General features: G+C 39.4%; 2 protein-coding genes across 3 annotated transcripts in view; both read right to left on the reverse strand.

Moving 5' to 3' along the window:
* Positions 1–14,236, reverse strand: part of LOC125314150 (tRNA(His) guanylyltransferase 2-like) — a 206,931-nt gene that overhangs the window by 66,224 nt on the left and 126,471 nt on the right. The window lies entirely within an intron of this gene.
* Positions 1,089–6,330, reverse strand: LOC115727830 (ribonucleoside-diphosphate reductase large subunit). Its single transcript, XM_030658124.2, has 17 exons — positions 5,651–6,330; positions 5,223–5,284; positions 5,006–5,093; positions 4,599–4,862; positions 4,245–4,485; positions 4,063–4,139; positions 3,749–3,919; positions 3,534–3,626; positions 3,284–3,433; positions 3,110–3,190; positions 2,858–3,022; positions 2,656–2,775; positions 2,189–2,391; positions 1,952–2,101; positions 1,719–1,866; positions 1,505–1,588; positions 1,089–1,410 (listed from the first exon to the last, which is right to left on the reverse strand). Exons 1-17 carry the CDS (start codon positions 5,876–5,878, stop codon positions 1,312–1,314), a joined length of 2,424 nt encoding a protein of 807 aa, XP_030513984.1. The 5' UTR covers positions 5,879–6,330; the 3' UTR covers positions 1,089–1,311.

Below are 14,236 nucleotides of genomic sequence, written 5' to 3' on the forward strand. Positions count from 1 at the left end.
TTGCACTTTCTCTGAAAGTTTTAGAATTCAACTATACTTTGGTGATAAGTTTTAACACTTTTAGTGAACATATTAAATAGAAAAAAAGAAGAAGAGAGGAGCAAAATCTAAGGCTTTGTCGTTTAGCTTTCCACGGGGTTCACTGGGACGCTCCGAGGAGAGGATCCAAAAGTCAAAAAGGGCGCGATGGTCAACGCTCGTAGGGACACGGTTTACAGAGGTCGCGGTTTGACCACATCCGAAATACAAAATGCTACTAAATCCAATGACACCGAGCTGACGTGGGGGATTTAGTAGCCATTATGGACCGGCCGGTTGGATCCAATTCCCCAGGGCTCCGGTCTGATTCCTGATTTCATAGAATTGAAATATGTTACGATCGATTCGGTTCCCAATTTTAGGAACAATCAAACCGATCGGGGGCTCAAATCGCATAGTACTTTTTTCTAAAAGAAATTTCCTAATGTAAATGTGAACCTACACCTAAAATACTTAGTATAACTTAGAGGTTTAACGATAATGCAATGTAATTAATGAAAGGCAATATGGTAAATATGTCATTAACAAAAAAAGTCCAACGATAAATTAAAAAAAATGCAACCGATCCAATGATTGAATTGTCCGGAACCAGACCGATCAGTTGGGTCTCCTATCCTTGAAACTAGGAAAAAGGTTTATCCAAGTACCCACTTAGAGAGAAATAAATAAATTAGAGGGAAAAAGGTTTATCCAAGTGTCCACTTGAAGAGAGACAAATAAATTAGACGGAAAAAAGGTTTTTACTACATAACTAAATCTGAAATTCGATTGGCAATAACACAAATTGTCGGTTCGATGTCAATACTAGATAAATTTTAAAGATTCATGAAAAAATTGACAATTAATCTAGATCCTTTTGGATGAGAACAAAATTGCCAACTGATCAAATTGCGATGATTAGAGATAAGTGAAGTTAACGAGATTAGATGTTGCAAGTTCACTTTTTGAGTCATCTAAGAGGAAGTTGTCTCGCACCCCCAAGTATTCTCTACCGACCGTGTTTGTTTCGAGTTCAAGTACAGAGACCCCTTTTGTTGAGGGCCAAAAAGTTGCAAAACCAACCATTTCATGCTCCATGCAAACATAAGATATACACTTTCAAGTTCAACAACCCACATCAGTATTTGAAAACTATACAGATAACTTGTCATTCAGATTAAAACCAAAGCTATTTCGGTTTGAACTGAGCACACAAGCTGTGTGTTCCATTCACCATGGCAATGGCAGGCCCAGAAAGCACTGCATCGATTGCATCTGTTTGGGGAACTCATTTCAACTTCCACATGCCATGCATTCTTCCCTGTTTGTTAAGGAACACACCACTTGAGCCATTTTCGTGTCGTCGTCTTGAGCTTGAGTTGCAGCGTTTTCCTGCATCACCAAACATAAATAGCCATAAAAGGAATGAGCTCCACATAAAGCTGAAATGCTGATGTCCAAACAGAAGTTAAATTTATAGCCCTACTTTCATAAATGAAGTGTCCACTGTGAACTTGATTGCATCAGCTGCAGCACGGGTTCGCAAATAGTACATCCCCGTTTTGAGACCCTTTCAGGACAAACATATGGGCGAGATGAGCTGCTAAAGATTAGTTCGGATAACAAGTTTTCCCCCACAGCACTACAAAGAAGCATGGATAAACAAGGACTATTGAGTGTATAATGACAAGTAAATGTACCCTGGTCCACGCATAGAAGTGTAGAGAAGTAAGCTTTCCAAAATTGGGTTGATCCATATGGATATTCAAGCTTTGACTCTGGTCAATGTAGCTTCCACGGTCCGCAGCCATGTCAACCAAGGTCTTCTGCTTGATCTCCCACACGGTCCTGTGAGCACATGAATTTTTTAGCACGAGACATGACGTAACATGGAGGGAGGTAAAGGAATATCCAGTGAAACACTGTTGCATACTTGTATATAAGCTTTAGCTCTTCAGGAACCTCTGGAATCTTCTGAACAGAGCCGTTCTCGTATATTATCTTGTTCTTGACAGCCGGAGACCACACACCCATCTCCGTTAAGTCATGAAGAAGATGTTTGTTCACAACAACAAATTCACCGCTGCAAAGAAAAACATAAATAGACACGGTCAGAAGTTGCAAAACCAAATGAAATAAAATGTAACAAATACTGATGCCAGAAAGCAACCTGAGAACTCTTCGGCTGTATATGTTGGAAGTATATGGCTCAAAGCACTCATTATTTCCAAGAATTTGACTGGTCGAAGCAGTTGGCATGGGAGCTATAAGAAGTGAGTTCCTCACTCCATTCTTTGATATCATGTTCCTAAGAGCAACCCAGTCCCAACGATCTGAAGGAGTCACATTCCACATATCTGGCTGAAGAACACCCTAAAGCATGGATCAAAACATTGCCAGTTAGGCTCAATTAAAATGCCTACCAATACCTATACCATTCTGAAAAAAAGAAAAGATAGAAAAAATACAGTTAACATCCCGAAAGGTGGCACGTGAATCAGTAGCACCCAAATGAACTGTTTTTTTTTTAAATCTTTTCTAACTTTCAGTACTAGCTATAACACTGCAAGAAACAGAGAATCACAAGCCTACTCAGGAATCACAACGCTACAAAATAAGCTCCTTGCAGAAACATACCTTGCTGACAGGACTTCCTTCATATGTCTCATAGGGCCCTTCTTTTGCAGCCAGCTCAGTGGAAGCTTTCAAAGCATTATAGTATATGGTTTCAAAGATGTCTTTGTTTAACTGCTGAGCCTGAAAGTGCACAGCAAAAACTACTGACAAGAACAAATGGAATCACCATCACCAAGACATAAGAAGATTGGACTTGACTTACCTCTGGCGAATCAAATGCCATACCGAGCAAAATAAACGTATCAGCAAGTCCTTGCACGCCAATGCCAATTGGCCTATGTCGTAAGTTTGACCTTCTAGCAGTTTCAACAGGGTAGTAATTGACATTGATAATCTTGTTCAGGTTCGTAGTAACAATTGCAGTAACCTGACCAGACATTAGGAATAAGCTTCACTGCAAAAATTGTATGGAATCAAACAGCAAAAAGTATGTGCGGTGAGTTATAACACAAACCTCTGCCAGTTTGTCAAAGTCAAAATATTTATTCTTGAATCCCCTGCTCCCGACGAGCTTAGACGGACTTGATTCCATTCCCTGTGATCAAGAAGAATTAAATATAACCAACAAAAGGACATATTAATGGAGTGAATCCAAGAAGAGAACTCCATATGGAAAGTCATGCCAAACCTTCTCTCGGACAAATCTTGGCAAAGCAATAGATGCTAGATTACACACAGCCGTTTCTGTTGGACTTGTGTACTCAATAATCTCAGTGCAGAGGTTGGAAGATTTGATGGTACCCAGGTTCTGCTGGTTGCTCTTTCTATTGCAAGTATCCTACATGAACAACAAGATCAGACAAAACACTAGAATATTCCCTCGAACAGCAATGTAGAACTATAGCTCAGAGAACATGGATTGAAGACAGTTTCCTCACCTTAAAAAGCATGTAGGGGTTTCCAGTTTCGATTTGGGCCTTCAGTATTTCAAACCATAAATTTTGGGCCTGGACAACCTTCTTTGCTTTGCCCTACATAAGGAGTGAAACAATTATAGAAGCTTTTACTTCCAGAGACTGATAAGTCATAAACAGACTTGTTTCAAGATGTACCACAAGCAGATTTAAGTAGCAGAACAGACCGAAATAGGTACCTCTCTTTCATATCGCAAATACAACTTTTCATATTCTTCACCCCAACAATCTGCCAAACCTGGAGCTTCGTTTGGACAGAAAAGTGACCAATGGCCATTACTTTGAACCCTTTCCATAAATAGATCAGGCACCCAAAGGGCATAAAACAGATCCCGAGCCCGATGCTCTTCCTGCAATTTCAAAGTACATCAACAAAGAGAGGAAACTATTTCAAGCAGATGCAATTACACAAATGACAGACATGTGAATTAAGATAAACACAAATTTGAGGCATGGATAAACTTCTACAAATTCGTTGGCATATTATCTATACCTTCCCATGGTTCTTCCTGAGATCAAGAAACTCAAAGATATCAGCGTGCCAAGGCTCCAAGTAGACAGCAAAAGCACCTAAATGCGGCACGAATCACAAATTAAAGAAATGAAATATAATAAGGGCACCAATGGAAAAAAAGAAAACTAGAGAAAAGAATAGAGATGGCATGCTAAAATCACCTTTTCTCTTGCCACCCCCTTGATCTACGTAACGAGCTGTATCATTAAATACTCGTAGCATCGGAACAATGCCATTGGAAGTTCCATTCGTACCACGTATGTAACTACCAGTGGCACGAATATTATGAACAGATACACCAATCCCTCCAGCTGATTTACTGATAACTGCACACTCTTTCAAGGTATCATATATGCCCTCAATACTATCCTCTTTCATGCACACAAGGAAGCAACTGCTTAACTGCCAATATGAATCAACAGTATGATGTCAGCAAATCTTAAAATTCAAGACAGCAGGAACATGCAATTCCCAATGGATATCAAATCTCAGCCTTATGGATGCAATGCACGTACTTGAGGCCGAGGTGTTCCTGCATTGAACAGGGTGGGGGAAGCATGAGTGAACCATCGCTGAGACATCATATGATATGTTTTGATGGCAGAATCAATGTCATCCTTGTGAATTCCAACAGCAACCCTCATCAACATGTGCTGAGGCCTTTCCACAACCTTCCCTTGGACCTTTAGAAGGTAAGACCTCTCAAGTGTTTTAAAACCAAAGTAGTCATAATCAAAGTCTCGATCATATATGATTTCACTGTCCAAACGAGCAGCATTCTGCAAGACAAAAAGAAGCACAAAACTTAGTCACAAGAAGAAGCCTCACTTTTAAGGCAATCATCACATTTCCAGAAAAGCCACAACCTCAAGGCCTAATTTCACTAGTAGGAAACATGTCCAACAAAGTACCAGCTGATTACCTTCATAATTATCTCATAAACATCATCAGCAATCAGAGGAGCCTTTAGCGCAGACCTTTCATTGACATGGGTGTACATATCCTTGATTCTGCATCAGAAATTAAAGAAAACGAAAAAGAAAATCAATATCTTTTCAGTAAAGGAAATGAGAATCCAATGCATCCGACTAGATATTTTCAATAAGACATCAGTAAGAGATGAATTTTGTCACACTTACGTCTCTGAAAATGACTTTTTGGTGTTCTTGTGAAGATTCGAAACAGCAATCCTAGCAGCCAACTGCAGAACAAAATTAGCTTAGCTGATTGGACAAACTAGAGACCAATTGAACGAGCATCTTGGTCATTAAAAACCTAGATCGTCAACTGAGGCAGATCCATCTCACAAATCAATTGGCATGACCGTTATCAAAAAAGTAGAAAGAACATTCAGACGGAGAGTCTCACGCATCACGCCTGAGCCATACAGAAATGAGTTCTAGAAAACGCACGAGCGCTTCCACAGAACCACAAATGCACACACGCCACCAAACAAACACACAAGCGTAATCAGGGTGAACATTATCAGACTTGAAGATCTCGATCAATTGCCTAGAGGACCGAGTACAATTTCAAAACGAGCAAAAAGAATGAGTATCCAACTCACGCAAGCATAGTCAGGGTGATTGGCAGTCATGGCAGCAGCGGTCTCAGCGGCCAATTCATCAAGCTGACTGGTGGTAACGCCCTTGTAGACCCCGGCACAGACCTTCTGCGCCACCGAGACGGGGTCGCAGTGCTCCGTGCTCAACCCATAACTCAGTTTCTTCAACCTCGCAGTGATCTTGTCGAAGTGCACCGACTCCTGACGCCCATCTCGCTTCACCACATACATATTTGCTCCGCCGACTCTCTCTGAGGGATTTCTTCAAACAGGTCTCTCGCACAAACCTAAGCATAAGATGGGTCAGATTTATATAACGCCCATGGTCCGTCTGCGTGCTTAGGAAGATTGAATTCGAAATTCGTAATTCAGGGCAGGTTTGATTTTCCCTCTACTGTGACTAATTCGTGGTAAAGTTTGAAACTTTGGCGCCAAAAGGGTGTTGTTTCTACATGCTGTCTCTCTGTAGTAGGAAGATTTGAAGAGGAGGATTCAAATGGGTTCAAATGGCTGGAGATGAGTTGTCGTGGGGCCAAATAGCACTAATTAAAAGCGACCCACATGAGATTTGAGAGGGAACTGGAAGGAATCAGGGAAAAGCTAGGGCACGTTAGCAGTGGAGCGTCCTTTTGGGGTTCGGCGCAACTTTTCGATTTTGGCGCCCGCGGATATAAGTGTGAGAGACGGAGAGCGCTCTCTTTTAATGAAATAAATGTTACATATTGTCGTTTAGTCCACATTACATGAAGCTTAGTTCATGTAAATGTTTGTAGAGATGCTTATATGAATTGTGTTAAAAAAGTTTCACATTATAGAATTGGGGAGATGTGAAGTAGTTAATGTATCTTATTTTGCACATACCTCATTTGCTTAAATTTTTGAATGAGACAAGTACAAATAAAGTTCTTAGATCTATTGCATTTATAGTAATTCAGTCCTAAACCTTTCAATTATGCAAACTTAATCCTAAACATTTACACACCAATTGAGTCCATCCGACTAATTTAGGCTGGAAATCGCTGAATTGAATATCAATAGTCCTACGTGGCATGGAAGATGCCGACATGGACCTTTTTTTCTAATATAGTTTTTTGAGTTTTTAAATATTTTTTTGGTTTTTTCTTTACTTTCCTTTACTCTTTCTTTTTTGTTTGGATCAAGGGCTCGCGAGGGCAACATGGCCCTCACCGACTCTAGGTGAGGGTCCTAATACCCTTGCTCAATGCCCTCGCTGTGGGTGGTGAGGGCCGAGGCACCTTCCCCGGCCAAAGCGAGGGTGCTCGGTCCCTTGCCTAATGTCGACAACCCTTGTGTATCATTGTTTGACCAATATTTTAAGGAAGGAATCTAACCATCACGGTTACGGGCAGTCTTCATGATTTGGTTTGGTGGAATATACTTGGAGTGAAGGTGAGCATTACAGTATATCAATGCAACCTGAGTAAGAGAGCTAGAGTGAAGGTGGCATTATGGTGTAGCAATGCGGTCCTACTGATAGCCTTTATGGTTAGGTCTGTAGAAGTAAACTCAGGATGAAGGCAGGCATTAGAGATTCAAGTTGAGACATATTAGTGGAGATGTGAGAACCATGAGATAACTAATGAAGATGTATAATTTAAAACCTAGAAACGTTTCGAGAAATATGACCATTTTAAAAAATAATGTTTATATTTAGTCCTATAGGTAAAAAAGGTACTTGCCCGTTTCATATGATTTCGGAAAGCAATGCATTTTGAAGAGCAACATGATAACAAACTAAAAAGCCGAATTAATTAGTTGGAAATTTCAAATGAATGGAATTTTACTATATCCTCTCATAAATAGAAAATGTCTTAGGACATAAAGTATATACTGCCGAACATAATACTCAACAATTTACCATGAACAGTAGATGTCATTGAAAGACTAGTCGTCAATACCAACTTGATAAAGGAAATTTTCACTCAGCATCCTATCAAAAAATTCCTCGTCGTGAAGAAACCCAACAGCAGACCTTCATCAAAAGCTGGTGGAGGCCGATTGGCAGGCGGTCAATTGTACGGAGTAGTCGGTGGTGGGTGGTGCTGGTTATCGAATGGGGTCTAGTTAATTCATAACTGAGAAAGATGCATAATTTAACACCTAGAATGTTCCGAGATATATGTATAATTTTAAAACAATGTTTGTATTTCGTCCTGTCGAATAAAAAAAAGTTACTTGCCCTTTTCATATGATTTCAGAAAGCAATTCATTTTGAAGAGCAACATGATAATAAACTAAAAACCTGAATTAATTAGCTTGAAATTTCAAATGGATGAAATTTTGCCGTACCCTCCCATAAGTAGAAAATGTCTCAGCACATAAAACATCTACTAGTGGACATCATACGCTACAATTTACCATAAACAATAGATCTCATTAAAATACTAGTCGTCGGTGCCAACTCGATAAAGGAAATTTCCACGTAGGATCCTATTGAAAAATTCGTCGTCACGAGGAAACCCAGTAGCAGACCTTCATCAAAAGCCGGTGGAGGCTGACCAACGGCGGTCAATCCGCGGAGCGGTCAGTGGTGGGTGGTAACGTTGGTTATCTAATGGGCTAATCCAGTACGAACAGGCAAACATGTATCTGCTTCGAATCTTAAAAGATCCGAACAAGACGAATTTATGTTCTTGTTGCTATAGCTCCGGAATTATGCGAACCCGAATGGTCTGATTACGAGCGAGCACAATGCTCCGATTCAGTTTCGTTTTGTTTTCTCTTCATTAAGACCAGAACAATCTTTTTTACGATCATCAGCAAACGCGGCCCATGCAAAAACTCTTGATTCGCTAAAACCCTTAAGAAGAAGTACGGAAACTGAAGGTGACGAAGAGATAGGATTCATGTCACAGAGAGAGAGAGAGAGAGCGATCATGATCAGTTAATAACAATCTTGTTCTCTTTTGTTCTTTTTGATTGCCTTTCAACTCCTAATCTCAATCCAAACTTCAACAAAAAGAACAAATTATTCATGGTCTTCTCCTCTCAGTGATTATCACTCATTCTCCGCCGCATCCACAGGGTCGGTCTCGGCATAAATCTCGATGATTACTCCTGTACTTCCTCTTCTTCTGTGGCAGAAGCAACTCGGCTCGATCGAGAACTGCCTGGGTTCTCTTTTTTTCCACCACCCTTGCCTCACTCCTGTCCTGATGATTGCTGCCCTTGGACCGACCTTTGACGGCCCCGCTCAAACTGTCACTGCCCTGGCTGCTGTTATTATAGCTCTCTTCGTCACTCGGCTGCCTCAGCTGCATGAGCTGCTGTGCCACCTCCAGATCGAACACCGTGAGGCCCTCTCGACTCCATAACCCAATCAATCTCTCAGTCTTGTCCATTTTATATCGCTTCTCCAGATTTTCGGGAAGAGGGAGCTTGATTCGAATGGGTGTCTCTCTCCAGAGGCTGGGGGGGTGGTTGTGTGTTTGGCCCTGGCAGCTAGTGCACATATTGAGCTGAATCTGAATCATCAGATCTGGCGTGACCCAAATGAGATTCCTCATTTCTATGGTCCGGATTTGGTTTATCTGTACTAGGCTCATGGAATGATCTTTCCTTAAAGGGAGTGGACTAGGCAGCAATTCTCATGATTATGGGACAAGATAAGGAGAGAAAACTTCGATGCTCATTCTATGAAAGGAATGGTTATAACGCGCTTATATCGGAAATGAAGTACTTTGTAAACACATTCTAGGAAAATAAGTGTTTTCTTTGTAGGATTAGACTTGAACTTCCATTTCTTGAAATGCCAATGATTTGATTTCAATTACTTGGGGGTGTAAGTCAATATTTCGGCTCAGGAAAACTATTTTTTCATTTGGTTCCAATAGTTATTAAGAATTGGTTAACATTTGCCAAGAGTATCATAGACAAGAAATGGTTATTTTACTTTACCTCAAAGACACCTAATAATACGTAGCATGAATCCACAACGACATTACAAGTAAGTATATTGATCATATTCACGTGAGTGTTACAAAAAATTGCGCGTAAATTATTTTAGTGGATTACTTGTCTGTTAATGGTTCGAAAGTAGTTGTTAAAACAAAGGAAATTACATATTTGTCATTTCTTCCTGATTCTAAACATTTGCTTTTTTAAATTACTTGTGAACGCCGCAGAATTTCATTAATGGATTGATGCTTGAGCGATATGAAAACTTTGTGTGTCACCATTTTATTTTATCAAGTGAATCATATACAAAAGAAGAAGGTTACTGCGATTTCATTTCACTAGGTCGGACGAGTTGACAAGAACTAAAAGTATCGGTAGAAAATTTGTAAATGAAGTAACCACAAATAAAAATATATACCCATCATGGGAAAAAAAGAAAGAAAGAAAGGATAAAATGAAACATAAGTTTCTCATCTATTGGTTTTCTATATATCGACAAAACGACACAAATTGTCCCTAAATTTTAGTTCACTATGCACTGTCATCATTGAAGTTTTAATTCGTTCAATGTGGTAGTTGAACCTATCCTAATATTCAATAATTGTTCAATTTAGTTCGCCAACTTTCTACAACAAAGTCAAATAAGTCCTTTGGTAATATTCACAAGTTTTTATAATTACATTATTGCATAGAGATTCATTTATCTATAGGATTCTCATGCTCATATTTATCTAAATCTATTCCTAATTTTTCTTAGATTAATAGAAACTTTAAGGTTTTGTATTTTGTGATTTCTTAAAATTGATTAAATTAGTAACTTAAAAAAGGAGAAATATCAATATAATACAACTCCAAATGAGGTTCTACTTATATTATTACTTATATCATATGCTACAATATACTTAATGGAATTATCATAGTGTCTTTTTTTTTTGTTGATTTAAAAATTGCATTGAAATGAAAAGATATTCGAAAATCTGGCAATAATGTACTAATGGAAACTTTTGATTTTTGTTTTAATCAAAATTTGAGGGACCAAATTGAACAAATTTAAAATTTAGATGTTAGACTTTTTTTTTTTATGTTATTGTAGAGATTAGATTGAATAATTAGGGATAGTTCAAGGACTATATTGAATGAATTAAAAGTTCAAGGATAATGATGCACATTAGCCAAAATTTATGGACTATTTGTGTGAATTTCCTTTATATATTTTGAACATATAGGAAGGATCTCACTTTTTCCACTCCCCTCTTAGCTAAAACACTCCTTATCACAATTTTTTGACCACTTTACCCTTCATGGATCCCACATTACAAAGTCTGAAAGTTAATGCGTTCCCTCTCCTTGATTGTTTTTTCTTTTCTTTTCTTACGGGTCGCCCTCTTTTTCATCTTCTTCCCCTCTCTTTCTCTTTCCAGGCAATTATCTTCTTCCCATGCTATTTGTAAAACCTGGTATGCAGAGAGCAAGACTGAGAGAGAAAGTCGGGGTGAAATAGCTCCGCGAAAAATAGAATAAAACTCCACAGCTTAAAGCTCCAACTCAATTGCAGACATGCTTGTTCAACATATTCGTGTCAGAAACTAGTAAATAATCCAGGCTGAAACACCACCTAAAATAAAAAAAAGAGTGCTTTAACTCCGTGGAAACAAACAATTAGATCAACATGTAAAGAAACTCTACTCTTTGATCCTCGCCGCGTCCACATGGACTGGAACTCTTAAGTGCAATTTGACCCTCATCACTGCCGTGTCAGTGGCAGCAGATTCAGAGCGAGGTGGAGGTCCTTAGCTTCAATTACCGTCACCCACATGTGCCACAGCTTCGGAGACCGCTAGACCTTAGAGTGCGTGTGAGCCATGCACAGCATGGCCGAGCTCTATGCCTCAGAGAAAGCGTTGTCAGCTTGGGTGCCAATCCGGATGGAGAACTAGATATCGCCAGAGACGCGGCTCTTCTCCACCACGTCATGGCCCCTCGAGGCAGTATTATAACAAAGCCAGCGGTCTATCAAGCGGATAGTGACTAGCACGTTGGAGATGTCGAAGTCAGATGCTGCCTGAGAAGGTCTCCGACGGCAAGTACCAGACGGCGATCTCCAGCGTGGAGCCTTGCCGTCTCGGGCTTGTTGTGGCCTCACAACCCTCACGATATAACTTTTTGCATCCTCCTCAACTCTACAGCGAGAAAATAACGTTTTAAAAAGTGAGAGGAAGGAAGACAATTGCTTCCAAGAGAGAAAGATTTAAGGAAGGAAATGGAGGAAAGTGGGACCCGCAAAAAAAGAAAAGAAGACATCTTGAATGCTGAAAGGTGAGACCCACGGGTAAAATGGGCAAAATACTTTGTTGAGGAATGTTTTAGCCATCAAGAGAGTGGAAAAAGTATAGTCCTATAGAAAATGTTCAACGAACACATCGACTGAACTAAAAGTTCAAGATAGTATACATTGAGCCAATATTTGAGGACTGTTCGTATCATTTTATGCAATCCTTATCTTCGATCTATTATATTAAAATGAAATAGCTATATATTAAAGATTTAATTTGTTATTGCAACCAAATGAAAATCAAGTAATAGTTTGTCCTTGTTATTTCGGATCAAAATATTTCTGTATAAAATCAAAAAAGGGATTCCCACACGATTCCATCGATAAGACTCTAGACGATGACAATCTCTAGGGTCATGCATGGGTCCCGATCCAACTTGAGAATTGGACCGACAAGTTCCGAGAATCAAATTGCGAATAAGTGGTTTGCGCGGGGGGTGGGGGAGGGGAACTAGACCGAATCGGCGAAACTAGTCCAGAGTATGCTATCATATTTATTTCTTTATTCAACAAGGGGAAAAAGTACATATTTTTTGTGGGGGATAACGTCTTCATTACTTGGGGTGAGCATAGTCCGGGTGGACGGTTCCTACCATAGAACCGAGAACCGCCCAATAAGGAGTGGTCCTGAAAAATTTAAACCGGGCACCGTCTGTTGTTTCCATGGATCCACCTAAGAATTGGATTGCTTGCTCGGTCCGGTTCCCCGGGTGAGTCCATGGAACCGGGTCTAACCAAGCAAATGGAGGCGACCGAGAGAGATAGGGAGGGAGGCGATGAATGGACGGAGGCACGGCCATGAGTTGATTGAAGTTGAGAGTTGAGGCCGTGAGTAGATGGGAGTCGAGGCCGCGAATCGATGGGAGTCGAGGTCGTGAGTCGAGAGACGGAGATGGAGAAACCGAGGTGAGACATCGAGAGTCTAAGACGAGAGAGAGTAGAGATCGAGATGAGAGTGAGAATTTGAGATGAGATGAAGGAGTTTCAAACTGTGGATTTAAGATTTTTCTATTTTTTAAAATTAAAATATATATTACCAGTTCGATTAGGGTAGGCGAGTCCACACTTAGAACGGGAACCGAACCGGCTCCGGGTCGGTCCCGTTCAGTTCCGGCGTTGCACACCCCTTTTCATTACTAGTAATTTCCTTGTGATTAGTTGTTTCATCATACACTAAAGAAACTTTTAATATTTTTTTATGAAATTTTAGGAAAGAAAAGAAAAAATTAATTAAAAATAACACCGCCAATTCCCGGGACAATTCTATTGGGAAAAGTAATGATCGGGAAGAATAGAATCAGACTTTGAGTTGAGAATTTGCTATTTTTAAGGAATTATTTACCCCACTAGATTGCTAATGGTTACTAAAAAAACTCTTTAGGTTACAGTAAAGTATCAAAGTGAGAACACCATATAGCAATTCTAGTATTTCTCCATGAACTTTAAAAAACAGAAAATGAAACAATTGGAGAATAATGACTTTACATTGAGAAAGAACAGGAAAAATCGAAGTGAAGTACATTGAACATAAACGTTGAATATAAAATGGAGAAACCATTTTGTGAACAAACATACTGTTTCTATGGATACAAATTTTCATGTTGTAAAAACTGTAAGTTCAGTTTTTTAATCACCGAAGATAACAGATACCACCTTTGAAAGTCTATAAGCGCGCCTGTTAACTACAAAAAAACTATAACCACAAATTTTGAAACAAGGCACCTCTTTTTGTTTGTTTACAAACAAACAACCAACACACTTGAGAACCGAACCGGAACCGGCTGATGCAGTTCAATTCCAGGGCGGACAGGGTTGGTTCCCAATTCTAAGGTGGGGACCGACCCACCTTGGAATCGATCACCTCTAGTAATCCAACTTGTAAATAACTAGAAGAAGCTTCTGAACAAATTTTTTTTTTTTTAAAATAACCAGAAGAAGATTTGAACAAAAGATGGTTACCTCCGGTTTCAATTTATGCCTTTTGGATTTCGAGTGAAAATATAAACAGAGGACTGTCTTCACATCCCACCCTCAAATTCTCCAAGGGAGGAGCTACTTCAAGCCTTCGTTTATACACATAAATGTGTCCCCTTATGGCGCTTTCTATTCACTTACCAAAGGCACTTCTTCTCATCAAAAAACCTTCACCAACATTCAATTCGCCAACTACAGTTTATCAGAATGCAATATTCACCTGTTTATATTGTCAATGATAACAGATCATACTAAAAAAAATATTGTTGTCGCAATATATTTTCTTACATTACTTGCCAAAGTAACTAAAATAAACTTTATAACGATAATGAATGACGTGGGTTTTCATTAAGTGAAAAAAAACA

This window comes from Rhodamnia argentea, chromosome 1 (assembly GCF_020921035.1).
Source record: "Rhodamnia argentea isolate NSW1041297 chromosome 1, ASM2092103v1, whole genome shotgun sequence".
Classification (NCBI taxonomy): domain Eukaryota; kingdom Viridiplantae; phylum Streptophyta; class Magnoliopsida; order Myrtales; family Myrtaceae; genus Rhodamnia; species Rhodamnia argentea.